We start from the raw sequence: 26,227 nt of genomic DNA on the forward strand, positions 1-26,227 counted from the left end.
TTATAAATTGAGAAGATTTGAACTAGATCTCTCATTGAAAAGGAGACTCTCTGTAGGATACAGGGCTTCTTCACCTGGAGTGCATATACAATTGTGTGTGCATTTTTCTACTGAGAGCTTCCATAGCGTACAGCAGATTTTTAAGGAGATCTGCAACCCAAAAAGAGGTGAATAAATTAGGAGGAAAGTATGAAATAAGGCTGGAAAGGTAAATTGCATCATACGCCAGCCTAAGGAATTACAGTTTATTCTATGGGAACATTCCTGCTGCAGAAGTAATCTTTAGACTCTCACAGAGCCTAATGTTATAAAGTTACACTATCTAACATTTTAATTTGCTTTCATTTGTATGAAGCTTGCCATTGCATGCCAATACAGAGTAGCAACAAAAGATAAGAAAACAGTATTGGGCGTCCCTGAAGTGTTGCTGGGCATCTTACCGGGAGCAGGAGGCACACAGAGGCTTCCCAGCATGGTGAGTATAAGACCCTCAGTACCTGTGGGCACTTTTAGATCTACTTCCTCATGTGCAAAAGGCATGACATGGGTATTCATTGTAGAGTTTAGAAACCCAAATATGAGTATATGGCATCAGTGACATTTTTATTCCTGGTATTTGTTTGTTTTTTCCAATGCTATTTTTTATTTTTTTAATTCCTTGGTCAAAATTATTGATCATGGTCCTTTGTTAGTCCATGAAGAAGGATGAAGATAAATAACATACATGTCTTGCCTCTAGAGGTTATAATTTAATCTGTTCCTTCTCTGCATAGTACCATCGTATCCATCTTTCAAATCCATGGGTCATATTTCATGAACCATACAAGGGGCAGACCATTTATCTGACTTGGACAATGTCCTTGCTGTATTCTGTAGAACCAGAAGAGGCCCATGAGGCTCTTGAATTCTTAAGCAGAGAGAGGAAGGACAGTCAGACCTGGAGGCTGCAGAGCAATCTTGATACCCAACTTGAGGGCCTGCTGAACCTCAGAGCTTCTAGCACTAATCGATTCCTCAGTAAAAACAAGGCTCAGTAGAAATACTCTTGGAGGAAAGTTGATATGAGCTGGGCACAGAAAAATAGGAAGGTTTATTCTGTTAGTTTTCAGATAATAGTGTGCATTCCTTCATACCGTGTTTCCCCAAAAATAAGACCTAGCTGGACCATCAGCTCTAGTGCGTCTTTTGGAGCAAAAATTAATATGAGACCCAGTCTTATTTTACTATAATATAAGACCGGGTATATAATATAATATACTACAATATAATATAATATATATAATTAATATAAAATAATGTAATTAACATAATATAAAGTATACCAGCTATAATATAATATGACATAATATAATACCGGGTCTTACATAATATACCCAGTCTTATATTAATTTTTGCTCCAAAAGACACATTAGAGCTGATGGTCCAGCTAGGTCTTATTTTCGGGGAGACAGTAGGAATTGTCAAGAGGATTTATTGAAAGAATGAATAAGCTTATATGTGTGTAGAATATTGCTGAATTTCTTTTGTTTTGTTATAGTTGGTATTTGAATATTGCTACAGGCCATATCTTTTAGTACTCACGTAAGAAGCCCTTAGCTGAGTTCTACTTTTGTTAAGCCTAAAATTCTTTCTAAAGACATTGTCAAACCTATCAGATTTCTGAGTCTCCACTAGTTCTAATATAGGAATTGTAAATATTGCATAAGTGATAGGAAAGAAACTCAGAATGACATAAATGCACAATTTTAGGAAACATGAAATTATTTCTCCACCTTATCAATTCCATAAGACAGAAATCCTACATACTGAGTTAAAAGAAGAGCTATAAAGGCATTTTTGCTTCAGCTGAAGATTTCTAATCCCAAAAGTTACCTAAATATGTATCAGTATGATGGAAAATACAACTGATTAATAAATAGTGTAAAAATCTGGTTTGCTTTTTCTCACTTTAGTATGTATTTTGCACAGTTGAATGATTTGTAAACTATAATTGTCACTGATAATGTTTTCCCCTATACTCTGATCCTTGCTTGTATGTTAGGTGGGTTTGCCTGCTGCTTTTGACATGATGCTGACTGGTAGAAACATTCGTGCAGACAGAGCAAAGAAAATGGGACTGGTTGACCAATTGGTGGACCCCCTAGGTAAGTGTTAGCATGCCTCAGAGTTGGGCCTTATTAAGTTATTTATTTTCTCCAAGAATTGATATCTTGAATATTTGTTAGAGTGAAACTCTTAAGAAATAAGTCATCATTCTGAAGAGTAAAGTTTTCTAAAAATCACAATACTAAATCATTTCAACATCACTCCAGTTTCTATTTTACTTTATTTATAAATTGGGCATCATGAGTAGAGTTGAATGAAGTCATTATTTTTGGTTCTTAAATTACCTATATCATTATCCATGATAACCCACCTTCATTTTTTGTGTGTTTTAATAATATAATAAACACATATGAAGCAACCAACCTGAGAGGTCTTCAAACAATAATTGTCATCTGCTGATGTGCTGCTTCCTCCACATGCAATTTCTTTGCCTCCCCTCACCCAAGGAGATCACTATTCCAGATTGCGTGTTCATTACCCTCTTTTATTTCTTAAAAATCAGCATTATGGAAATGTTATTTACATAATAATAAATCTACCCGTTTTTAATATACAGTTTGAGTTTTGATGAATGTATATTGTGGTGGAAACACAACCACATCATACAATAGAACATTTCTAATATGTAGTATTTTGTCTTCTTTCACTTAGCATAGTGCTTTTGAGATTCATCCGTGTTGCGTATGTCAGCAGTTTGTTCCTTCTTATTGCTGTTATTACATTGTATGGCAAGATATTCCATAATTTGTTTATCCATTCACCAAATAATGGTCAGTTGAGTTGTTTCCAGTTTGGGGCTGTTCTGAATGAAGCTGCTATGAACATTCATCTTTATGTGGACATATATTTCATTTCTATTGAATAAATACCAAAGAGTGGATTGGCTGAACCATATGATAAATGTGTGTTTAGCTTTTAAGAAACTGTCAAACTGTTTTCCCAAAGTGATAATACCGTTTTGCGTTCCTACCAGCATTATAGGAGAGTTCTAGTTACCAACGACTTTGCATGGTTAGTCTTTTTAATTTTAGACATTCTAATAAGAGTGTAGTGGTATCTCATTTGTAGTTTAATTTGTGCTTCCCCTAATGACCAAAGATACTGAGTTTCTTTCATGTGTTTATTTGCTTTCTGTATATCTTCTGGTTCAGTGTTCAAATGTTTTATCCATTTTGTTTGATTGAGTTTTTCTTATTACTGAGTTTTCAGAGTTCTTCATATATCAGGATACAAGTCCTTTATGAGATCTGTAATTTTCAAATATTTTCTCCTTGTCTGTGGCTTGTGTTTTCATTATCTAAGAGCAGATATTCTTAATTTTGATGAAATCCAGGATCCTTTTTTTACGGATCATGCTGTTGGTGTTCTATCTAAGAAATCTTTTCTGCACAAGATCACAAAGGTTTTCTCCTGTGTTTTCTTCTGGAAGTTTTGTAGTTTAGCTTTTAAATTTTGGTCTGTGATCCTTTTCAATTTAACTTTTGTGTGAGATAAAGATGGAGTCTTTTTTTTTTTTTTTTTTTTTTTTGCATAGGAATATCCAAATGTCCTGCCACAATTTGTTAAGAAGAATCTTCTTTCCCCATTGATCTAATTTGACATCTTCATCGAAAATCAATTCACCCTATATGTTTGGGTTTATATCAGGATTTCCTATTTCCAATTATCTATATGTCTTTACTTAAGCCAGTATCACACTATCTTAATTATTATGTTTTTGTAGTAACACTTGCAGTCAGGTAGTATGACCCACTCCAACTTGGTTCTCTTCTTTCAAAATTATTTCGCCTGAACTAGTTTCTTTGCATTTACATATAAGTTTTGTAATCATCTCATCCATATCAAAAAAAAATGCCTGCTAAGATTTTGACTAGAACTGCATTTAATCATTGTAACAATTTGGGGAGAATTGACATCTTTATTGAGTCTTTTCATCATAAATATGGTATAACTCTCTATGTAGGTCATCTTTAATTTCTTTTAGCAGCGTTTTATAATTTTCATTGAAAGTATCTTGCATGCATTTTCTTAAATTTATACCTAAGTATTTCATATTTTGAGCCAGTATACTTTTTTACTTTAATTTCTCGTTATTAATTACTAATATATATAATACAATTGGTTTTTGTACGTAGACCTTGTATTCTATGATTTTGCTCAATTTATTAGTCCTAGTAGCTTTTTCTATAGATCCCTAAGGATTTTCTACATAAATAATCATGCTGCCTACAAATAAAGACATTTTGGCTTCTTCCTTTCCCATCTGGTTGGCATTTATTTCTTTTTCTTAACTAACTGCAATGACCAAGATCTTTAGTACAATACTTGATAGAAGTGGTGAAAGAAAATACTATTGTTTCAATATTAGAGGAAAGCATTGGCCCTGATGCTGTAGGGTATACGATGTTATAGTAGCCTTTTCATATGTGCCCTTTATCAGATTGTGGTGTTCCCTTTTGTTTATAGTTTGCTAAGAATAGATGTTGAATTTTGTCATATGCTGTTTCTACATCTAATGAAATGATTGTGTGGGTTTTTTATTTTTTAGTCGATTAGTAATGTCAATTACTGATTTTTGACTATTCAATCAACTTTGCATTCCTGGAATAAACTCCAGTTGGTCATGATGTATTAAATTGTTGGCTGGATCAGCTAACATTTTGAAAGAAATTTTTATGTCTGGTCATGAGAGATAATGGTCTCAGGGATAATTTTTTGTAATATTTTTGCTTGGTATTGGTTTTAGGATAATGCTGGTTTCATAAAATGAGCTGGAAAATGTTCCCTCCTCTCCTATTTTCTGGAAAATTGTGTGTAGAGTTGTATTATTTCTTCCCTAAATACTTGATAGAATTTACTAGTGAAGTTATATGGACTTAGAAGTTTTCTTTGTTGGGAAGGTTTCTTTTACCTGTGAATTCAATCTCTGTAATAGATAATAAGGCTATTTGGGTTCTCCATTTCTTGAGTGAGCCGTGGCTATGTTTCAAAGATTTTGTCTATTTCATTTAACTTGCCAAATTTATTGCAATAAAGTTGTTCATAACACTTCATTATTATTTTTTTTAATATCTTTATACTCTGTAATGATAGCTCCTCTTTCATTCCTTATATTGATAATATGTGTCTTCTCTCTCTTTTTCCCTGATGAGTCTGGCTAGAAATTTATCAACTTTATTGATCTTTTCTAAGAACCAGCTTTTAGTTTTTCATTGATTTTTTTTCTGGTTTTGTTTTCTATTTTATTGATTTTAGCTATCTCATTCTTTCTGCTCGCTTTTGGATTTAATTTATTCTTTTTCTAGTTTCTTAAGAAGGAACCATAGATAATTGATTTTAGTCCTTTTTTAATATAAACATTTAAATCTATAAATTTCCCTCTCAGCATTGCTTTATCTGCATATTTTAATGTTATGTTTTCACTTCCACGAATGTCAAGATATTTTCAGATTTCTCTTGTGATTTCTTCTTTGATGGCTGTGTATTTTAGAAGTGTGTTGTTTAATTTCCAAATATTTGAGGGATGCCTCAGATATCTTTCTATTACTGATTTCCAGTTTAATTCTGTTGTGAGCATACAGTCAGTCCTTATTATTTGCAGGTTCCCTATCTGTGAGTCCATAGTTCATGACTATGCCACCTACCAGTCTGGCCTGACATGGGAAGCTGTGCTAGAAGTGGGTTGCAGACCCTTTGGCTTTGGCATGCCTAGGTTTTTGCCTACCTGGGACTGATCAAAGCCGGATTTGCATTCCAGTCTGTTGTGTTCATTTTTATAGGACCAGGATTAAAACCTCCAGAAGAACGGACAATTGAATACCTAGAAGAAGTTGCAGTTACTTTTGCCAAAGGACTAGCCGATAAGAAAATCTCTCCAAAGAGAGACAAGGGATTAGTGGAAAGTGAGTATCGTTATTAAAGCAAAGCTTTTTTCGAGGGAGTTGAATTTTATTTGCTGTAAATTTTAAATGAGGAAGAGGTAAATACATTATTTACTTGAATAATAAGGTCAACCTTAAGGAATACGACAGCTCTGCTGTAAGGTCAAGTCTGAACCTCACACTGGTTAAAACCATTTTTTAAAAACTTTTTGTTTCGTAAAATTTTAGACATTAATACAAAAGTAGAATACTGTAATAGTGTAATAAACAGCCTTGTACCCAACATCCAGCTTTAGCATTTATCAACTAGTGAAACTATGTTTAAAGAAGTGCTTAGGTTGAAATTTAGCTTTTGTGTATCAGAATAAGGATCAGTTCTGTCATAGAGCTGGGACATCGGCATTTGTATTGAGTTTATAGCACAAACTAACAAGGAAGACTTATTGCTAATAAGTATCTAAACACATTTTACCTTACAGAATTGACATCGTACGCCATGAATATTCCATTTGTCAGGCAACAAGTTTACAAAAAGGTGGAAGAACAAGTACAAAAGCAGACCAAAGGCCTTTATCCTGCACCTCTGAAAATAATTGACGTGAGTCTTTTCCTATACTCTCAGATTTCTCATATTTCCTCCCTTGCGTAGCACAGTACTCTTTATTGTCATTCTGGACCATATGCCACTACAAAAGTTCTTAATTCTGCTCTTAAAGTACTTACCAAAAATAAGAGAAGAGTATAGCAAGCTATGAGGACTCATATAAATCGATGTACTGGAGGATAATCCAGTGCCAGGCATACTTATTAGTTGATGAGTTTAAAACTACCAGTTATAAACCAAGAAGGAACCTATGTCATGTCAATATAACAAGGCCAGTGAAATATTGAACATTTATAAAGAGGTAGTTGAAACAAATTGATGGCTGTGTTCTATCCTTAGTCAAAACCATTTTCAGTACCTAAAGTGTCTCATGTATTTCACCATTACCCTAATTATTAAAAAGATGTAATGCCATAGAGAGGTTCTGAAAAAGCTCAATCAAGGAGGATAGTTAAAATGCTCACAGTATTGATTGAAGAAACTTCTATATAAAGGTAGACTTTACAATGGAACTTCTCAATCTGGAAAAGTCCAAGATTAAGAGAGCGTATAATCAAAGACCTCAAAATTAGAGAATGGATCAGTCCAGAGAGAGATTTTGAGCAGAAGACACCAAGTACATAAAATATGAAACGTGATCCCCTACCTCCATCTTCTCACAGTCTGGGCTGGGAGATTAGACACATACATATGTGGTAAGGCAGTAACAGTATGAGGGACAATATAAAGCAGCATAGGATTAATGCCAGATAATTGGGACAGAGGAAAATTGCTAACTACACAGAGGAGGGAATAGTCACTGTGAGCCAGAGATCAGGAAGAGCGGGATTTGACCTGAGCCCTGAAAAATGGGTGGAGAATAGGTGAAGGGAAATGGTGCCAGGTAGGGTGGGCATTTTGAGCAAAGTTGCAGAAGGCAGCACGCAGGAGGCTCTTCAAGGAACCTTTAATGAGATCAGTTTTTGTAGGAGGATCATGAAATGTCTGCAGAAAGGCAGATCCAAGCTAGATTTTAGGTTGCCAATAATGAATTAAGAAATTTGACCTTTGAACTATATAGACCATGGAGAACCATTTTCACAGCAGTGAGAAAAAATGGATTAGAAAGAGACAAAGGAGAGCGATGAATTAGGAAACTATCTCAGTACCTCAGACTTGAAGTTTAAGTAAGATCCTGAGATATGATAGTCAAAATATGAAGGTAGTAAAAGACTCGCCAAAGACAGATATGAGACAAGTTTTAGAAGTATTATATGTAGATATTTCAGGAAATTCAAGCAACAGTAGTTTAGACAGAGAAGTCAGGGTGTAGATTTGTTTGTTTTTTCAATCTGTCATTCTCATAAATGATGGTGATTGAGTACAGGGTCATTTCTTCCTCTTTCATACTTGCCATTGTGCTTAGGATAGAACTTACCCCAAATACTCAATTGAATTTCATAGAGTTCCTGATTAATGTGATAAGCTAGATGACATGTCAGGAAGACTGCATTGAGCGAGAAAAGGGCTGAAAGTGGAACTCTGGGGATCTACCTACATTTAGAGAACGGGAGAAAGATGGGAGACGTAATTTAAGCAGGGGGGAAGGTCATGAAGAGGAACAGGTAAACCTATTGCTGCACGTGGAAAGGAGTGATGACACCTCTTGCTATGATAAAATACTGATTCAAAGGTGGATAGGGAGGTGATTTGAGCAGGGACACCTCTGTTTTCCTATTCTGACTTTTTAATTATTTTTCCTCCCATTTTATTTCCTCCCATTTCATGATAGGATTAGCACTTGCCTCAGAGGTGGAGAATTAAGTCAGTCTTCACTAACCAGGCACTCAATTGTCTCTTCTTTCTCCATTCCAGACTCTTGACTTACTCTTTAAAAACTAACAACACTAGCAGTGTTATTCAGCATTATTGTACATCTCGCCAATCCAGTCCAACAGTGAACAAGTACTTTATATGTTTTTTAGGTGGTAAAGACTGGAATTGAGCAAGGGAAAGATGCTGGCTATCTCTCTGAATCTCAGGTAAAGTTATTTCCTTTCAATTTTTTATTATTAGATCAAACAAAACCAAAGATCTGAAAGTGTACAAAACTAAAAATGTATGCAAAGCCTAGTAAAAACTTTTTCTCCAGTGGTTATCATTTCTTATGATTAATCTCAGTGAGCAAGTAGATGTAAGGAAACCCTAGTGGTCCCCAGATATTTGAACTTGCTCTTAATAACAAGGGTAGAACTAGGAAGAGCAGGGGCAGAGTTGTAATCCCTTCAAAATGAATTGCTTGGACATTTTGTACTGTAGTCGGGCTGGTTTTGTTATGATAAAATGAATATATTGATAGAAAAGTACAATTCTTACTTGTTAGGGCATAGAGATAAACCTTCGAAGCCCAGCCTCTCTTTGGTAAATTAGAAAATGAAAAGAAATGTTTTTTACCAACTAAAAGAAGAAAAGGGACGCAGAAATCAGCCTCACCCCTCTCACTTTCTGAGTTGGTGACATGACAGATTTAACTGGTTTGGGTTGTTTTTAAGCTTTAAGCAGTCATTGAAGAATGATTGCTCTTTGCTAATATTATAGGACAAAAGGTATCTGACTAGTTTAGAACCAGTTCCAGAGGAAACATTTCTTGTACTTCATTGCTTATTGCAGTTCACTTGATTTATTCTTTTACATCATAACCAGGTATACACATATATATGTGTGTGTGTGTGTGTGTATATATATATATATATATATATATATATATTACAGTAAAATTGAAGCATATTTCATGAATCAATAATTGTCCTCTGTGAGTGTTGTACTCGGTGTTTCCTGTCTGTTATGCTTATCACAACCCACTAATTCATGACCACTGATGGATTGCTACCCACAGTTTGAAAAGTCACTGGTTTATTGAATAGAACCTACTGCGTCAAGATTAGTAAAGCATTGATTCTGTGGGACATTGTTTCATGTTTTGTTAGGACATGATAGCAACTTAATGAGAAGGAGTCCTTCTTTGAAATACAATGTGAAACCATGTAATCGTGCCAGTAAATTCTAGTAATATTGGTGATGATAATAGCTAATATCAAAACCCTAGTCATTTTACAAGCATTCTCATGTAATCCCCACAATACTACAAAATAAGCATAGTTTTTCCCATTTTAAGGATGAAGAAAGCTTCACAACTGGGCAATGGCAGAGTCAGTATTCAAACCCAGTTCTGTCAAATCCAGACTCTAAGTCTCATGCTCCTCCCCACTAAATTGAGACTTGTTTTTTCTCCATAAGTGGCAAGGTTCTTTTTAAAGTGGTAGGTACCACGTGGGCAACCTGCTATAGTGGAAAAGGTTGTACTACCAGGGTTCAAAGTGGTCATACTACCACTTTGAGGCAGTGTGGCTTTGAGCAAGGTCACTTAATTTTTCTGGGCCTCCTCTTCCCAATCTTTAAAATTAGAGTGTTGGTTGAGATGATTGTGAAGGTCTATTTTGACTCTGACACTCTAAATCCATGGGGTACTACAACCTCTGGTATAGAGAACAAGGGCTCAGTTATATGCCAAACCTTTTTCAAAGTAGTAGTCAGAAAGGGCTGCAGCTGAGAAGAACAAAGAGAAGACACACCAGTAGGAGGCAGAATTCTGCAGCACAGGCACGAGGCCCCGGAGGCCCTTCTGGCCTGAGCACATTGGCTTTGCAGGAGGTACCTCTGCTCCTCAGACACACCAAACGGAAGGAATCCACATCCCTGACACTGTCCAGTTCTACCTTTTCTTGTTCCTTCTTTAAATTTCAGAAATTTGGAGAGCTCGCAATGACCAGAGAATCAAAGGCCTTGATGGGACTTTACCATGGCCAAGTCACGTGCAAGAAGAATAAGTTTGGAACTCCGCAGAAGGAGGTTAAGTAAGTTCAACTCTACCTAGGAGGCCCTTGTGGGTTTCATGACGTGACAAGCTTGTAGAGGTCTTTGAAGATCTACAGAGCTAGATTTACATCTTTAATCTTGTAAACTCCTTCTGTCCTGAGTACATTGGATCCTTATTTCTACCGAGAACTTTTTTGGCTTTACAGTTCTGCCTGTGCTGAGTTTTCTCCAGGCCTCTTTGCTGCCTCCTATAGAGGCTTTCATATCTTGCCATTGATGTCCCTTAGAAGTCTGGTTGAGGTCCCCCCTTCCTGAACCAAACACACACTACGCCCTATTTCATGATCTTGTTTCTCCCTGGGACTTGAGATACTCTCTCCGGGAACTCATACTTCTCCCTCATTAGAAAACATAAAACCTCATTCTAATTGTTAAAACGTTGACCTTTTCGCTTACAACCTAAGCATTTGAGATTCTACTTGACTGTTTTGTATCTATTCCCTTCAGCAAGGCTTTCGATAGTACGTTTCCTAACTAGCTCTTCAGCATCTTAGCAATGCCCCTAAACACACCTTTTTGCTCAGTGGTTCTCAGCGTGGGTGATGTTGCCCCTCAGGGGACATTTGACAATGTCTGGAAATTTTGTGGTTGTCACAACTGGGGAGGGAGGGATGCTACTGGCATACAGTGGCTAGAGGGCGAGGATGCTGCTAAACATCCTACATTGCATGAGACAGCCCTACAACAAAGAAGTATCCAGTCCAAAGTGTCAACCGTGTCAGGTTGAGAAAAGCAGCTAATGGTACTACCTTCTATCACTTTGAATGAGATTTCAATCCAACATAGAAGATAAAATAGGTAAGAAGTCTGGGCAAGACCGAAGATTCTAGCCAAGAGGGCTGATATCCAAACACAATATGAAATAGAACCCTCTCTCCAGCACACGTGGTGATCAGTACTAACCCGGCTGCATTTGTTCCACGTGACACCGACAGCATCTTGCATTCACTGGTGAGGTAAATCGCTTCCGTGTGGCAGTACAGTGATGATGGCCACTTACATCTGCATCTCTTCACCCGGCCTGCAGAAATCAGATGAACAAGGATAACAAAGCCATCCATTCCCCATGTGCAGCTTAAGTAGAAGGCAGCTAATGCTGCTAACCTCTAATTATGTAAGAGGGAGACTTTATTGTAACAGGAAGGAAAGGAAGCAGAAGAAAAAAATATTAAGGGTCCTGCAAAATCACAAAATCATGACACACTAACTTCTATATTCATCCTTCCACCTACCCAAAAAACAAACATATATCAATTAAAGAGACTGTGTTTTGCAAATAAAGGAGGCTCCTTTTATTTATTTTTATAATTTTATTTTTTTAGTTGGGGAACAGTGTATTTTCCAGGGCCCATCAGCTCCAAGTTGTTGTCCTTCAATCTAGTTGTGGAGGGTGCAGCTCAGCTCCAAGTCCAGTCGCCATTTTCGATCTTAGTTGCAGGGGACGCAGCCCACCACCCCATGTGGGAATTGAACCGGAAACCTTGTTGTTGAGAGTTCGCACTCTAACCAACAGCCATCCGGCCCACCCTAGAAGAGGGTACTTTTAAATTTAGAAACCTAGTTAGCCCCTCCCGATTCCTGCTCCTGTCTGCATATAACTTATTATGTGCAGATAGTTTATAACCACCTGGAGGTGTTATGTACCAAATACACACAAAAAGACAGGCAACGTCCATATAAAACTAACATGAGAAGAAAAAAGAAAATGAGAATCAAAATACTTAAGCTTATGAAAATTCTCCCCTCAAGAAACAACCACAATGAAGAAGAAAATTTATAACAGAACACTTCCAAACTTGCATTAAATATCCTTAAACAAGCATTTGCTGATAAGGAAAAAAAAATCTCCTCTAATCAAAATTCAAAACCTCAGAACTAAATGGATAGAAAAACATGATATAAAACTTGACCTAACTGGGGAAATAAATTGAAGAAAGGGGTAACATCATCTTAGAAAGTAAGACTAAATTATAAGGTACCCAAAGCAGATATGTTGAATTGAAAATGTAATAAAGAGCATTGAAGAAGGGGATGTCAGTAATACCTCCACTTCTGTCTGTGTAGGCCTTGTCCCCTTGCCTTGGATAATGATTCCTTATCTATTTTTTTCTTAAATTAATTTTTATAAACAGAATGCATCTCTGTTCTCCTTTTTAAAAAACGATTGTAAATAAGGTTAGATACGAGATGATACTGTTGTGTTTAGGGTTGTAATATAAAAGGAATCTTTGTGTGTGACCCTGTAGCTTGCTCTTTTTATTCAGCGTGCAGTGCATATTGGGACACAGCAGTTATCTCATGCCTTTTAATCTCCTACTGATGGGACTGATGGCTGTTTCCAACTTTTCATTATTATAAACATTGTATGACAGTTCATTGCGGCATGTCACCTTGTGCATAAGTGCATTTCTCTAGAGTAGAGAATGAGAAGTAGGTCCTAGAGTATATGATTTTGGGTTTTAATGAATTTGCCCTCCAAAGTAGGGCAAAGTATACTTCCATCAACTCTGCATGAAAGAACTAGTTTTTGTACATCCTCACTGATACTTTAAAATTTTTTGCCCATCTGATGGGGAGAAAATAGCTCATTTTCAGTTTTATTTCCTAGATTATTGGGAAGGTTGAGCATCTTCATTTGCAATTTCTTCTTTAGTGAACTGCTTTATGTAAGCCCTTGCCCATTTTATTTAGTTATCTTTTTAAATTGATATATGCATGTTCTTCATATTTCCCCAGAATAATCCTTTCTCTGCTATATATCTTAAAATTTCTTCCTATTCTGTTGTCGTCTTAATATTGTGGGGTTATTTATCAAACAAATTTTTACTTTTGATGCAGTAAATGTATCAATCTTTTTTGAGCCCCTATTTATATTTCTCTACCCTGTTTTCTCATTCTCCAAATACTTAACACTCACCATGTAAATATTTTTCTTATTACTAAACTACATTTGAAAAACGCTCCAGGACTTGAAATTAGGTTTCCTTTTTGAGTCTTGAATATGATTTTTGAACGTTATAATCAGAATTGTTAGGAGTAAAATTTTATCCTGCGTTACAACCCTAATTTAGTTCTACAATGATGTAAACTTGGCCTTCTGTTGTGAAAAAAAAATTTTTTAGTTATATGAGAATATCCATATTGCTCCAGAACTATGGAAAACTAAAAAGAGTGATCAGATATGGATCTCTGGCCCTCAAAAAGATTAGAATTTGAAGCAAAAAGTAATGTACACAAACCTATTCCAGAATAGTGTGGAGTAAGCCAGTTCGTCCTGACAAGTTCAAGAGGAATTCAGAAGTGGAAGAGGCAGGAATGTGCAAGTATGGAGGTGTTTGAGGGCGGGTAAGGTCTGGAAGCAAAGACGCCATCCAGGAGACTTTTGAACTAATCCCAGTTAGGAGTGATAAAGGCACAGATTTCAGGAGAAATGAAAGATGGCTGATAAATGGTAAAATCACTAACAAAGAAGTAGTTGGAAAAAGAGAAGTTACTCTTGGGCATGTCACTCACTGCAAGTTGGCTTTTGTTTGGAAAACAAAAAGTCATGTTGACTTAAGCATAAACCGAGTTGTTTTCTTTTCGGTGATCTCAGACCTGGTTGGAAATCAATATAATTCTGTCTTCTTGGATAGACCAATTCTTTTAGACCTAATGAATTTTTGTATTTAACTTTGAAGGCAATCATTTACTAAAGGTATATTTTTACAGATAAAAATTATTTGAAATCACTTATTGTTGTGCCTGCTCAGTGGGTTTATTGGATGATAACTTGGGCGGTCTCCCACTTTTACTGAAATGATTAGGAGTGATTTACTAAAAGTCATTTTATCCTTGCCTTTCAGGCACCTAGCCGTTCTTGGTGCAGGGCTGATGGGAGCCGGCATTGCCCAAGTGTCTGTGGATAAGGGCCTAAAGACTATTCTTAAAGATGCTACGCTCACCGGGCTGGGCCGAGGACAGCAACAGGTGCTCAAAGGGTAAGCTTGCTCTCTGCCTCGGCCAGGAGTTCGAATGGTTTTGGTTTTTGCTATCCCAGGTCCCTTTTTCCTGAACATGACGAGTACTAGACCCTCCATAGTTAATCCGGGTCTCCTTTGATTTGTGGGAATGCTAATTCCTTCCTTCGCTTCATTTTGTTACAGATGTTATAAACCATTAACGTCATTGGAATCTGTACTCTTTGAGTGCAGAAAAGAAAACTTTATTAGCTATTTTTAAATGCCATTTATTTTATGCTTTGGTATCAGACTAGAAATTCTCATGTTTGGCAACTTGGATAGTTTCCATGTAATTGCTATGTTGTTGTGAAACATTGAAACAGCATGACTCCCTGTGTCTTTGTGGAGAGAACAGAGGTTAGGATGTGAGGAAATGACGGTAACTGCACGTTGAATGGAGGGCGGGGATCAGAACTCCTGAACCTTGTATTTCTTGACTGGCTTTACTATAGAGAAGCAGTTAACTGATTTGGTTCCACAATGTCTGAGGCTTTACAAGACTCTCTATCTTACCTCTGAATTAATAAAGGGTAAATGCTCGCCTGCCCCCTTCTCCCCCACACACATATGCGTGTTTTGCAGAGGGGGGAAATGGAGCAGCAGCTTGGTCAGACTGGGAATTGGTTTCCACTCAGGCCTCTGCCCGCTGTAATGGACAGACAGGCTGCCTGCACTTAGGCTGTCCTGCGTGTGACTTTTAGCTGAGGGAGCATTTTTTGTTTCTTAAATGGATTATGTAGCTTAAGCATGTTTTTACCCCTTTTCTGCACGGAAGCTCATATATTGCTACCATAATGCTTTCCAGGACCTGGCAGGTTTAGTCTTTTTGGCAGATTATTGTAAGATAGCAAGGAGTTGGAGTACAAGATTCTGACCAAAACACAAAAAAAATGGCACGTGCTAGATGACAGCATTGCCCTGAGACTAGCCTGCAAGCGCCCCCAAATAGCATTTCACAGTCACCAGAATGAGGAGTGGCTGCTCTAGAATAGCTTTCTCCCCTGATCTCTTTTGGATCCAGGTGTCCCGGGTTTCCCTTTTTGCCTTAGAAGCATCCGGCTCTGGTGAATGCCCCTCACCGTACCGCTGACGTGAGGCATACATGTTTCCTGCCCTCCCTTGGAAATAGTTTCACTGGGCATTAGAATTAGAGCAATTAGTAATATTTTGAACTCTGACAAACATCTTGTATGCTGATTGCTGACATGGTTGTCAGAAACCAGGAGGGTTGAACCCACACTTTTAAGACTTGACTACTTCTTTGAACTTACCCTGTGGCTTTAATTTTTCTTTTGGTTAAGGGAATTAGTGAATAGGGTTTAGCTTCATACTTCAATCAGAGGAAAACTCTAGGTCACTTATTCTGAAAATGTGGTCAGATTAAAACCTAGGAGAGCCTCTTTTCCTTGGCAATAAAAAATAATCAGGTAAATGTCTGAGTAGCAGGAATCCTTTTTAGCTGTCTGTGGGAAAGAATAAACCTGAAGTTAATATTTTATGTAATCAATACAGTATGCTACTAGGTATTGCCTGGGGAGTGGATTAAAAATATAACAAATAATGCTTGGTCTCTGTCCTACAGAAGATTACAGTTACAGAGTAACAAAATGATAAGTCAGCAAGTGTAAATCCATGTGGTATAGGACACGGGCTGGCGGTTTCCTCTACTGTAGGTAGAGAATTACCATAGCTGCGCTTCTGTTTTGCATTCTAGTATTAGTATTTCCTCCTCTTGGCAAATTTAAATGGTTTATGGGTGGTGCAGTTTATATAAGTTGGGCATTTAGTAGAATGTGGACATATGGGTTCAACCTGCCTTTGAATCCTAGTGCCCTGGGCACCCTAGGACCCAGCTGTTTTACCACAAATCCCTCTGAGCTCGGAGCATCTCGGCGCCTTAAAAATGGGAGTAATTTTCACCAAGTACTTCACAGAGTTGATGAAAATCACACAGCGTGCTGTCTAGCCTGTGGACACTCAACAAATGTTAGTTTCCTATTCTTTCCCTCTGACTAGGAATGTGGTTTTTTTCTAGATTGAATGACAAAGTGAAGAAGAAAGCTCTGACATCATTTGAAAGGGACTTCATTTTCAGCAACTTGACTGGGCAGCTCGATTACCAGGGTTTTGAAAAGGCCGACATGGTGATTGAAGCTGTTTTTGAGGACCTCAGTCTTAAGCACAGAGTGCTAAAGGAAGTAGAAGCGGTGAGTAAGGGGCCTGAATCCTAGTGCAGGGAGGTGGGGTATTTAAAGGAACAATAGGAAAGTCATGGTTCTTTTTACAGGGTTGTTCATTTCCAAACCTAAGTTTTTCTGTGAGCTCATGCACACTGCATATGTTATAAAAGTCAAATCTAAGTCCTATGGGAAGAAAACCAAGTCACTTATCAACCTAAGCACAGGGTTTGTTAGCCTTAGAGGGGAGAGTTCAGTTGTCCAAACACACAGATAACCTCATGGAGAACAGCCAGATATCTTGCAATGTTGGGTTGGCCGTAAACCATAACAACTTCTTCAGGTCGAGGCAGCAAAGGAAACGGGAGAAACAATTTCTCCAAGCATGATTCAAATGCTCATTTTGTGGAATTGCTGCTTTGGTCTTGATCCCTCATACTCTCCATAGCCAATTCTTGAGATGGGGTGACTTGAACAAAACAAGTACTTGAAGAGGGTGGTACGCAGAAAGAGCCCAGAAAAGAAGAAATGGCAGTAATCAGGCAGGAGATCGATCCAGACCTAGCCTAGCGTACAGTTAGATCAACAGAATGTGGGTTACTAAATGGTGTAAATGAAACGGCACTGACTTGGCGACACCCTAGGTGTCCTGAGTAATGGGGCTGTACCCTTCAGATGCCTGCCTGTGTGAAGGCAGCCCTGCTCTACTAAAGACTGACCCTCCGAAGGGTTTAACAGCTAAAGACAGGCACCTGTGTCTGGGATAGGCTCCTCGTGTGAGACGCACATTCCAGAATCTTTCCGTTAGATGAAGTGTAATGCTGGATTCAGCTGAGGCAGAACATTCAGAAAAGCTGGTAGATCTGTGTTCCAGCCGTGATAGGTGGCGTTTCAGCTTAGAAATGGAGATGACGTTCCCATGGCTTTCTGGGTGCTGCTGAGCCAGTGACAGGGGTTCTGAGCGGCAGCCAAAGCACACACAGCCAGAGAGGAGAGAAGATTATCTACTAACCAACCGGGTGGGGGTATTGGCTTTTGGAAACCCTGAGTTTGGGTGTATCAGAATGGGGGGAAGATGGTTAGTTTTCACGTTTGGGAAGCCAGTGGTCAAGCAAAAGAGAAAGAAGAGGGCCCACCAGATCAAGAGAAGTGCAGGCTATGAACAAATCAATCTAGTAGTTCCCACTGCAACAAGAAGGTTAAGGGAGGAAAGGATGGGGCAGAACCTCGAAGGGAGAGAAGGAGAGCAGCGAGTTTGATGTGATGGCACAGGGGGAAAGGGACTATGGGAAAGTGAGCAGAGAAAGGGAGGATTCTCTGGGAATCATAGACTTTTAGCAGATAGTAAGAAGAAAAGGGGTGCCAGCTTTGGCTAGAAAAAGTATTACTAAGAGTAAAATCCAAAATGTTATGTATGTTTTAGTTACTTCTATAACATGTCGGATGCCTTTACTTTTTTAGTAAGCTAGTGAAATCATCTCAGTAGGAGATACGCAAAGTTATTCAGAAAGATAAAAAAAAAAGAGTGAATTCCAGAACAGACCTGTATTTAGAAAATTAAGGAATTTTAAGTGAAAGACCTTTCGGAGGGTATCAAGTTCATCTCATCTGGCCTCTGCTTGCTTTATAAGAAAAGTTTAAAGCTAAATCTATATACTTCAAGGTTTTAAAACTTCCCTTCCTCTCCACAGAACTAAACTCTCTCCTTTGACATTCTTCCTAATCCTTGTCTGCAGACCCCACACGGCCTTGGTTGTCCCCTTGAGTATCTTCATCATGTCTCAGTGCTATATTGCCATGTGACCAAACCACTGGAAAAGCAACTCACAGTTCTATAGTGTGGGGAGGGCTTCACATGTAGCTGGGCCTTCTCCATGCGGTTTCACTTGGGGTCACTCACATGACTGCATTTAGCTGCAAGCTGGGTGGGGCGCCTCTGTGCTCCTCTACTGGCAGCCATGGCTTCCAAGAGAGCGAAACCGGAAGCTACTTGGCTTCTTAAGGCTTGGCCTGGGACTGGCATAGTCACTTCTGCTGTATGCCATTGGTAAAAGCAAGTCACAGGCTGGCCCAGATTCAAGGGGAGGGGAAGTAGACTCTACCTCTGGTTGGGAGGAGAGATGGGCATGGCACCAGGCGGGCAAGAATTGTTGCCAGCCATCTTTGGTGACATTGGTTTGCTCTTCGTAGAGCATTTTACCACCAGCATTAGACACCATGCCACCATATTTGTATTATAACTTGAGACTGTTAGCTTTCTTACACTCATGCATGGCTGTCAACTCACATTATACTTTTGATTAACTAAAATCATGGGCTCTTTATAATAAGCTTACTGCCAAGTCACATCTTATTCATCAGGTGCCTGTCTGGTTCTTTTTTTCCCTTTTTAAAAAATAAATCTTAATGTAGTACTTTTCCTTTATCCCCATAGTAATTGATCTTATTTTACACTCAGCTTTTCAGTGAGTTGGATATGTCTTGAACCTTGATTCTCATCTTTGATGTTAGGTTTCTGCCTGTGCCAGATTTGCACAAATTTGTCAGGTGCAGTGCCTTCCATGTTTTTATCCAGGCATCTGAATAAAAACATGAATAAGCTAGGCCCATGGACAGAATACTGAGAGGGCCTACATTAGAGACTATTCTCCAGGTTGATAAAGCTGGTGCTTAATGGTATTCATGTACGGTAGATATAATTACAGCGGTGTACCATTTTAGTAACAGTGTATAAAATGAGATAGGCATGCATGCACGTTATGGCTTATTATAAAGTTGGAGTGTGGGGGTGTCGTAAGCTTTCAGACTTGAGGGCAGACCCAAACAAGGAGGATTGACACCCACGCTGGATCTTGAAACAAATGAGATTTGATTCAAGACCATCTTTTCAGTGTTTCTCTGAAGTGCCTCATTTACCTAACTGTTGGGACAGGTTAGGGCTAAGTGACCTCATGATGGGCCATAACTAGAAGGCTGAATGGGAAAGAGAACAAGGTCAACACATTCCTCACCACAGATGCCCAAGGTAATCACAAATGTCAGCTGAATGCTGTCTACTGTCTGAGCAGTTCTGGCGGGGCTCACATGTCACTTGTTACTTTTACTTTGGACTCTGCTCATTTCCTAGACCCACATGACACATTCTTAAACGCTTTTCCCTGCAGGTGATTCCCGCTCACTGTGTCTTTGCCAGCAACACATCTGCCCTCCCAATCAATGAAATCGCTGCTGTCAGCAAAAGACCTGAGAAGGTAAATTTTGAAGAGAAGAAAACCCTGAAATGTTTTACTGCTTCAGGCTCACTGATGAAGGCTTAGAACATGAGACGGGACTGGTGTGGATTATGAAGTAGGTGGGGGTGACAATGTAGTTCCAAAAACTGGGCACCTAAAAAGCTAGTACCATGACCAGTGTAAGATGCAGGGACAAGTGGAGTCCAACTACAAATACTTTTATAGGTGATTTGTATCTCCAGTGGGTATGATTGTTCAGGTTCAGACTATAAAGCCAAACTTTATTACAATTAGCCATTGAAAAATAGGTCCTAAAATAAGGGATGCTCCAAAATACCACTTCAGCTTCATAGCAGACTCTGGTAACTGTCTAGGATGGGTTTGGTTCCAACTCCAGACCCAAGAATGGAGGGTCGGGTGCGGTGGGAGGTCCACCTATGGGTTCACTTGGACCTTCTACCCAGGGCATGAGAGGGGTGGGTATGGAGCACTTTCAGCGATTTGAAATGATGCCTAGAAATTTATCTTTGGGCTTCTGCTGTCTACCAGAGTAATCAAGTGAAAGTGAAAACCCTCAAGGAGAAATAAAACACTTCAGCTCTCAGGAGGATACCAGTTAGCCTCATCTACCCATAACCAGCCAAAGGTAGGCAGGCCATAGAAAAGACCTTTAAGGATTTCAGAAGGGTGATAACACAGTCCACGTACTAAAAACACAAAGCCTATTTATTCCTATTCTAATAGCTTGCTAATGCAGGGTCATCTTGTCTCCTAGCACGCAGCAGATTAGGAGTGATGGTGGGGCCTCACAAAGGCAGGCTCATTGATGGCAAGAACAGGTCACAGGGAAATGTGGCAGCTGATAGTGTGACACTAAGGGAAGACACAAAAACAGTCTGAGGGTAGGTAGACAGGCTGGCAGTGTCTGTCATCACTCAGAGCACCTCCACAGCATTTAAAATCAGCAAAGGAGGACCTGTTGTTGTTCCTTTGATGCCAGCCTCTCATTCTCCCCAGTGGAGTGGACCAAGCATCACACTTTGCAGGCTACCTGCAGTTATCTTGGATAGCTGCCATCACCTGCTCGCCTATGGCATTCATACACAAGGCAGGCCAAAGAGGCCCAAGTCAGGTGCCCAGCCATCTCAGTTTGCCCACAACTGACTACTTTCTGCCTGCCCCTACTTCCCAAAAAAGTGGACCCTCTCATCAGCATCTAAACCATCAGCATCATTAAGTGGAGCCTTCATTCTTCCGCGATAAATCTAATTCGGCCTTTAGCTGTGATTCTGGCACCAGTAGTTGGTAGGATTGATTTCCCTTAGTGAAACCCCTAGAAGCAGACGGAAGAAGAGGATTCCCATAAGCTCTCCCTGAACAAACTGAACTTCTGATCAAAGAACCGTGGACCCAAACCACTCGCCTGTATCAAGCTGTACTCCTGTATCACCGCCTGTCTCTCCAGTGCTTTCCTAGCAGAAGAATGCTGTTAGGCATCCTCGTGAGCATTAAGGTGTGGGCTTTGTTCCCTCGCCAGGTGATCGGCATGCACTACTTCTCTCCTGTGGACAAGATGCAGCTGCTGGAGATCATCACAACCGAGAAAACGTCGAAGGACACAACTGCTTCCGCTGTGGCCGTGGGTCTCAAGCAGGGGAAGGTCATCATTGTGGTTAAGGTACAGAGAGAGCCGTGTAACAGCGTCAGGGTTGGAGAAGTTTTATTAAGACTCTTTATACCACCCAGCTTGGTGGTAACTATTCTGGGGCAAATATACTGACTTTTGATATGATTTCCCCTTGGTTGTCCACAGTATGGACAGTGGTACTGACTGTACCACCGAGTCAGGGTCGGAGTGGGGCATGTCGGGAATGTGGCAGGTTCTCCCAGCCCTTCCAGACCTTTCAGGTGACCATGAAACTATATGCTGTGCTCTTGGGAGTCAAACCATGCTGCCCCTGGCTATGGCTTCCCCTGCAATTTAATTTTAAGGATTCTGATTGAGGTTACAATCACCTTGAATTTGAAATGACGTCTGGGGAGCGCCCAGACTCAGGTAGTACCCACAACAGAGGGAGGGGCCAGCGAGCTCACATTCTCTCCCTTGGCAGGATGGACCTGGCTTCTACACCACGAGGTGTCTTGCACCCATGATGTCTGAAGTCATCAGAATTCTCCAGGTTGGTATTGCTCTTGAAATGTGTGAGGCGTCTTCCACGCCTTAAAGCAGCTCTCTAAATGGGTAATGTCAAGGTGAGGTATGGTCTTCTGATAACTCCTGACTCTTCTCCAAGAAGGCCCTTTTGTGCCCTCCCTTTCCCACGTGGTGGGAAGTCATGGGCTTATGCTGCCAAACTGGGCAGAATTTTAGCTTTGCTCCCTTAGCTTCCTCTCTGCTCCATTAGGGCCAAAGGCCTCCCAACATGCTCTTCTGTGCAGTTTCTGCACTTGTTCTGATTGGCCCTGCATCTGCTTCTGCACAAGCAGCCCCCTCCGGTGGCCATACAGGTCATTCACCAGCAGGAGGGGGGGGGCCCTCCTCATCAGGCACTTACCAGACACGGGGAACACCGGGCTGTGCGGCGCAGCCCCTTGGTCATGTCTCTTCTCAGTCACGGGAAACAGCGCTGTCTGCCATGGAATCTCGTTATTGAGGTTCAGAATTACATACAAGGAAAACATGAATAATTTTTCCTCTGTAGACTTGCCTTTAAAGTGCGGTAGGTTAGGGAAGGCTCGGACTTTCCCCTTGTGGCTCCCTAACCTCTTGTGTTTCCTTGGGTGAAACAGTCCCAGTCCTGGGCCTGGCCAGGTGGCACCAGAAAAGTAGGTGTTGCCCGCAGCGTTTCTGAGAGCCAACCCCGGGAGCCCCTGTGGGGGGACGGGGATGGCCTTCCCCTGAAGTCCCTGCTTTACGTCCCATTCAGGAAGGAGTTGACCCTAAGAAGCTAGACTCCCTGACCACAGGCTTTGGCTTTCCTGTGGGCGCTGCCACACTGGTGGATGAAGTTGGCGTGGATGTCGCAAAACACGTAGCAGAAGACCTAGGCAAAGCCTTTGGGGAGCGGTTTGGAGGTGGAAGCCTGGAACTGCTGAAACAGATGGTGTCCAAGGGCTTCCTGGGTGAGTCGTGTCAAAGAAACATAACCAGCACTAGTCACAACATTCTGAACAGTTTCTTGAGAGCAAAGAGTTACATAAGGCCCGTGTAGAAGAAGAGTGTTTTCCTAAACACACTATGAGCCCACTGTCATAGCAAAAGTGATTTCATGACATTTTAGTCTGGGTGGGCCTGTAGATTATGGACCGAAGGTGAAACTCTGGCCTTCTGAAGCTCTGCTACTACCTACCCAAGTTATGCCGGATTGACAGGCATTTTCTCCTGCCCAGGGCTTCTAATACATCTGGGATGCTGCACTGGCAAGCTTGCATCCAGGTTTCACCATGTTGTCTGGTGCCTGTGTGCAGGCAGTAAAACCTCTGAAGAGAGTACACAGTTGAGGCCCACCAGAGAGGGGGCTTTCTCTCTTGGCAAAGCAGCAAAATCAGCGCTAGGACTTGGCGTGCTAGGGTCTGGTGTTGCATATCTAGACATTAAAACTCACCCAAGTGACCTTTCCCATCAAGATACACAGACTTCCAAGAAATACCTTTTTTCCTTCTCTGTGAACTCTCCTGAGGAACACTAAGTTTCTAGGGTTAGCTAGATATACAGATACACAAGAGAGGCAGGAGTTTTATAGCAGACTAGCAGAGAAGAGACTTCTCAGGCCTGGGCTCTGAGAATTTATAACTACCTTTTCCTGCTTCTTTTAGGTCGCAAGTCTGGGAAGGGCTTTTACATCTACCAGGAGGGTGTGAAGAATAAGAATTTGAATTCTGACATGGACAGTATTTTGGAAAGTCTGAAGGTGCCGCCTAAGCCTGATGTGTAAGTCCATTGGAGTGGCTTACAGCGTGAAAACGTTTCTCATCAGCCCAGAACTTCTCAGCCCCTCCCTCATCTGTGATGAACACCGTAGCTGCTGCCGGCACGCAGCTTTCTACTTGTGCCCTTCCTCACACACATCTGCTCATTCTCTGCCAGGCATCAGGGGAGAACTACAGCCGAGCCCTGGAAGACCCCTGTTCCAGCCTTCCCTCTGGAGGTCCCAGAGAGTAACTACATACAATTATCCAGGCCCCTTTGCCCTCCAAACCCTTTATCACTTGTAATTGACGGCTGCTGGTGTCAAGAGATACTGCTCTGTTGCAGACCCTGCTCTAGGTGCTCGGCTTCAGGTTCCTCAGGGCACGTAGCTCTGTGCTGTCTTTCCAAGGGAAAGATAAGCCTGGCACCGTCCCTGGAGTTGCAGGTTCAGGAGGTTGGCCCTTGTTCCTGAGGCCGCTGCAGCCCTCCCTGCCTGCTCTTCTCTACCTGAATGTCTCTCTCTGTTGGCAGCTCCTCTGATGAAGACGTCCAGTACCGCCTGGTGACAAGATTTGTGAATGAGGCCGCCCTGTGCCTGCAGGAAGGGATCCTGGCCACCCCCACAGAGGGAGACATCGGAGCGGTCTTTGGGCTCGGCTTCCCGCCCTGCCTTGGAGGTTGGTCTTGGGAGGTGGGCAAGCAGCTCACTTTATCCTAGAGCTCATGCTGCTGTCTGCTTCATCAAATCCTGTTTCTCCCTCAGGGCCCTTCCGCTTCGTGGATCTGTATGGTGCTCAGAAGGTAGTAGATCGGCTCAGGAAGTACGAGGCGGCCTATGGAAAACAGTTCACCCCATGCCAGCTGCTAATTGACCACGCTAACAGCTCTACCAAGAAGTTCTACCAGTGAGCAGGCCCTCACCCCTGCCACTTGCACACTAATCCCAACTGCCGGCAGTGCTAGTGTCTAGATTCACCCGAGGAAAAGAAGCTCCGGCACTGGTGTGCTTTAAGTGCCTTCAGCTAGGACTGTCTCTCCTCCCTGGTGAAGTCTGGCTGTGTTTGCACTTCATGTTGGAACGTGGAACCCACTGCTTGAGAATTTATAAGCCCTAAGGCACAAAGTGGCAGCACCTCTGGAGCCATCTTTGCTGCCTGTTCCTCCCAGGAGGCCAGTGGTGGTGGCAGCTGTGCACCCGGCCACACACAGGGTAACAATAAAACCAGACTTATTTATCAGCCTCCCTGCCTGCTTGTTCAGTTTTTTTTTTCTGTCTTTGTCCTTCTGGTTTAAACCCCTTTCAGGGAGTGAACTGGAATAAAGCCCCGTGCTTTCATGCTAAGAATGTGTTGAGAGAGTTCTAGACAGCACCTTAAGAGAGAAGCCTTTGAACCCTGACTCTAAATGCTTTGGCTGGGCTTCTGCTTACAGTGGGGACGTGGCCCCAGCTAACCAGAGCAGCAGACGTGTAACAGGCATGGAGGACCAGGATATATATATGTAACAGACTTCTTTCCCTAAACTGCACTTCCTCATTGCAGTTTTATCCAATTCTTTTCTTGGGGTAACTCATTCACACATGCTCCTCAGGATGTGTGTGGGATGGCTGCAGTTAAGCACAGGTAACACTACCCTGTGCGTCTTGGTGGCCCCAGAGCATGGAAGAGGCCTGCACGATGACCAGAGGCAGCACGTGTGTGCAGGAAAGGGAACGCCATCAGCCCACCCCCACCTCCATTCTGCCAGACCTTCCACTCTTGCCCCCCCCCCCCCCCCCCCCCCCGCCTTCTGGTGTGGCAAGTTCCTACACTTGTGTTCTTGCAGCAGAGCCCAGTCTGGGTAACAGCATCGGGGCTTTGAACTGGGTCTGGCAGAAGGATCCACGCTGAGTGTGCGCAGAATCATAATGCAAGTCCTATCACTGTGCCTTCTCAACTTGGAGAGGTAACCAGTTGCTCCTGCCTCTGCGCCAGTCGTGAGTACTTCAAATACCGCCCTGGTCCAGCTCTGTGGCTGAGACGCAGGCAAGGAGCTTAGCTCTGGCTCTACTGAACTCTGACGGTTGCTAGGAAGCCAGACTAAAGCCAGCTCATCTCTGAGTGGGGTTTTCAGATGACCAGTAGATGGTAGAGAAGCGATCCTCTATACCAAGGCCATCAGCTTCTAAACGTGGGGCTCGGAGAGCCTCACGGCAGGCATTGGGCCAGTGCAGGAGGTTCAACCTGGGCCCTGGCTGGTGGCACTTGAAAGTCTGGTCTTTCCACATGGCAGGTATGAATTCTGTTGAAACAGTAGTGGGAGGTGGGAGGTTCTGGTAGGGGAGGGGCTTTCAGGATGGGGAGCCGGCACTGCCAGCTGCCTCTAGGGACCGAAGTCCTTTCCCGCCTGGAGGCATAGCCA

General features: G+C 41.4%; 1 protein-coding gene across 1 annotated transcript in view; it reads left to right on the forward strand.

The window, feature by feature from the left end:
* Window positions 1-25,068, forward strand: part of HADHA (hydroxyacyl-CoA dehydrogenase trifunctional multienzyme complex subunit alpha) — a 37,880-nt gene extending 12,812 nt beyond the window's left edge. Inside the window, exons 6-20 of the mRNA XM_074331797.2 lie at window positions 356-475; window positions 2,042-2,144; window positions 5,886-6,008; window positions 6,467-6,585; window positions 8,556-8,612; window positions 10,375-10,484; window positions 14,352-14,486; window positions 16,543-16,714; window positions 19,849-19,935; window positions 21,455-21,595; window positions 22,029-22,097; window positions 22,845-23,040; window positions 23,734-23,848; window positions 24,359-24,504; window positions 24,591-25,068. Of these exons, the coding sequence (XP_074187898.1) occupies window positions 356-475; window positions 2,042-2,144; window positions 5,886-6,008; window positions 6,467-6,585; window positions 8,556-8,612; window positions 10,375-10,484; window positions 14,352-14,486; window positions 16,543-16,714; window positions 19,849-19,935; window positions 21,455-21,595; window positions 22,029-22,097; window positions 22,845-23,040; window positions 23,734-23,848; window positions 24,359-24,504; window positions 24,591-24,736 (1,839 nt within the window). The 3' untranslated portion in view covers window positions 24,737-25,068. The remainder of the gene's footprint in view (window positions 1-355; window positions 476-2,041; window positions 2,145-5,885; window positions 6,009-6,466; window positions 6,586-8,555; window positions 8,613-10,374; window positions 10,485-14,351; window positions 14,487-16,542; window positions 16,715-19,848; window positions 19,936-21,454; window positions 21,596-22,028; window positions 22,098-22,844; window positions 23,041-23,733; window positions 23,849-24,358; window positions 24,505-24,590) is intronic.
* Window positions 25,069-26,227: the final 1,159 nt, after the last annotated feature.

This window comes from Rhinolophus sinicus, chromosome 2 (assembly GCF_057876585.1).
Source record: "Rhinolophus sinicus isolate RSI-liver-muscle chromosome 2, RSI-T2T, whole genome shotgun sequence".
NCBI lineage: Eukaryota > Metazoa > Chordata > Mammalia > Chiroptera > Rhinolophidae > Rhinolophus > Rhinolophus sinicus.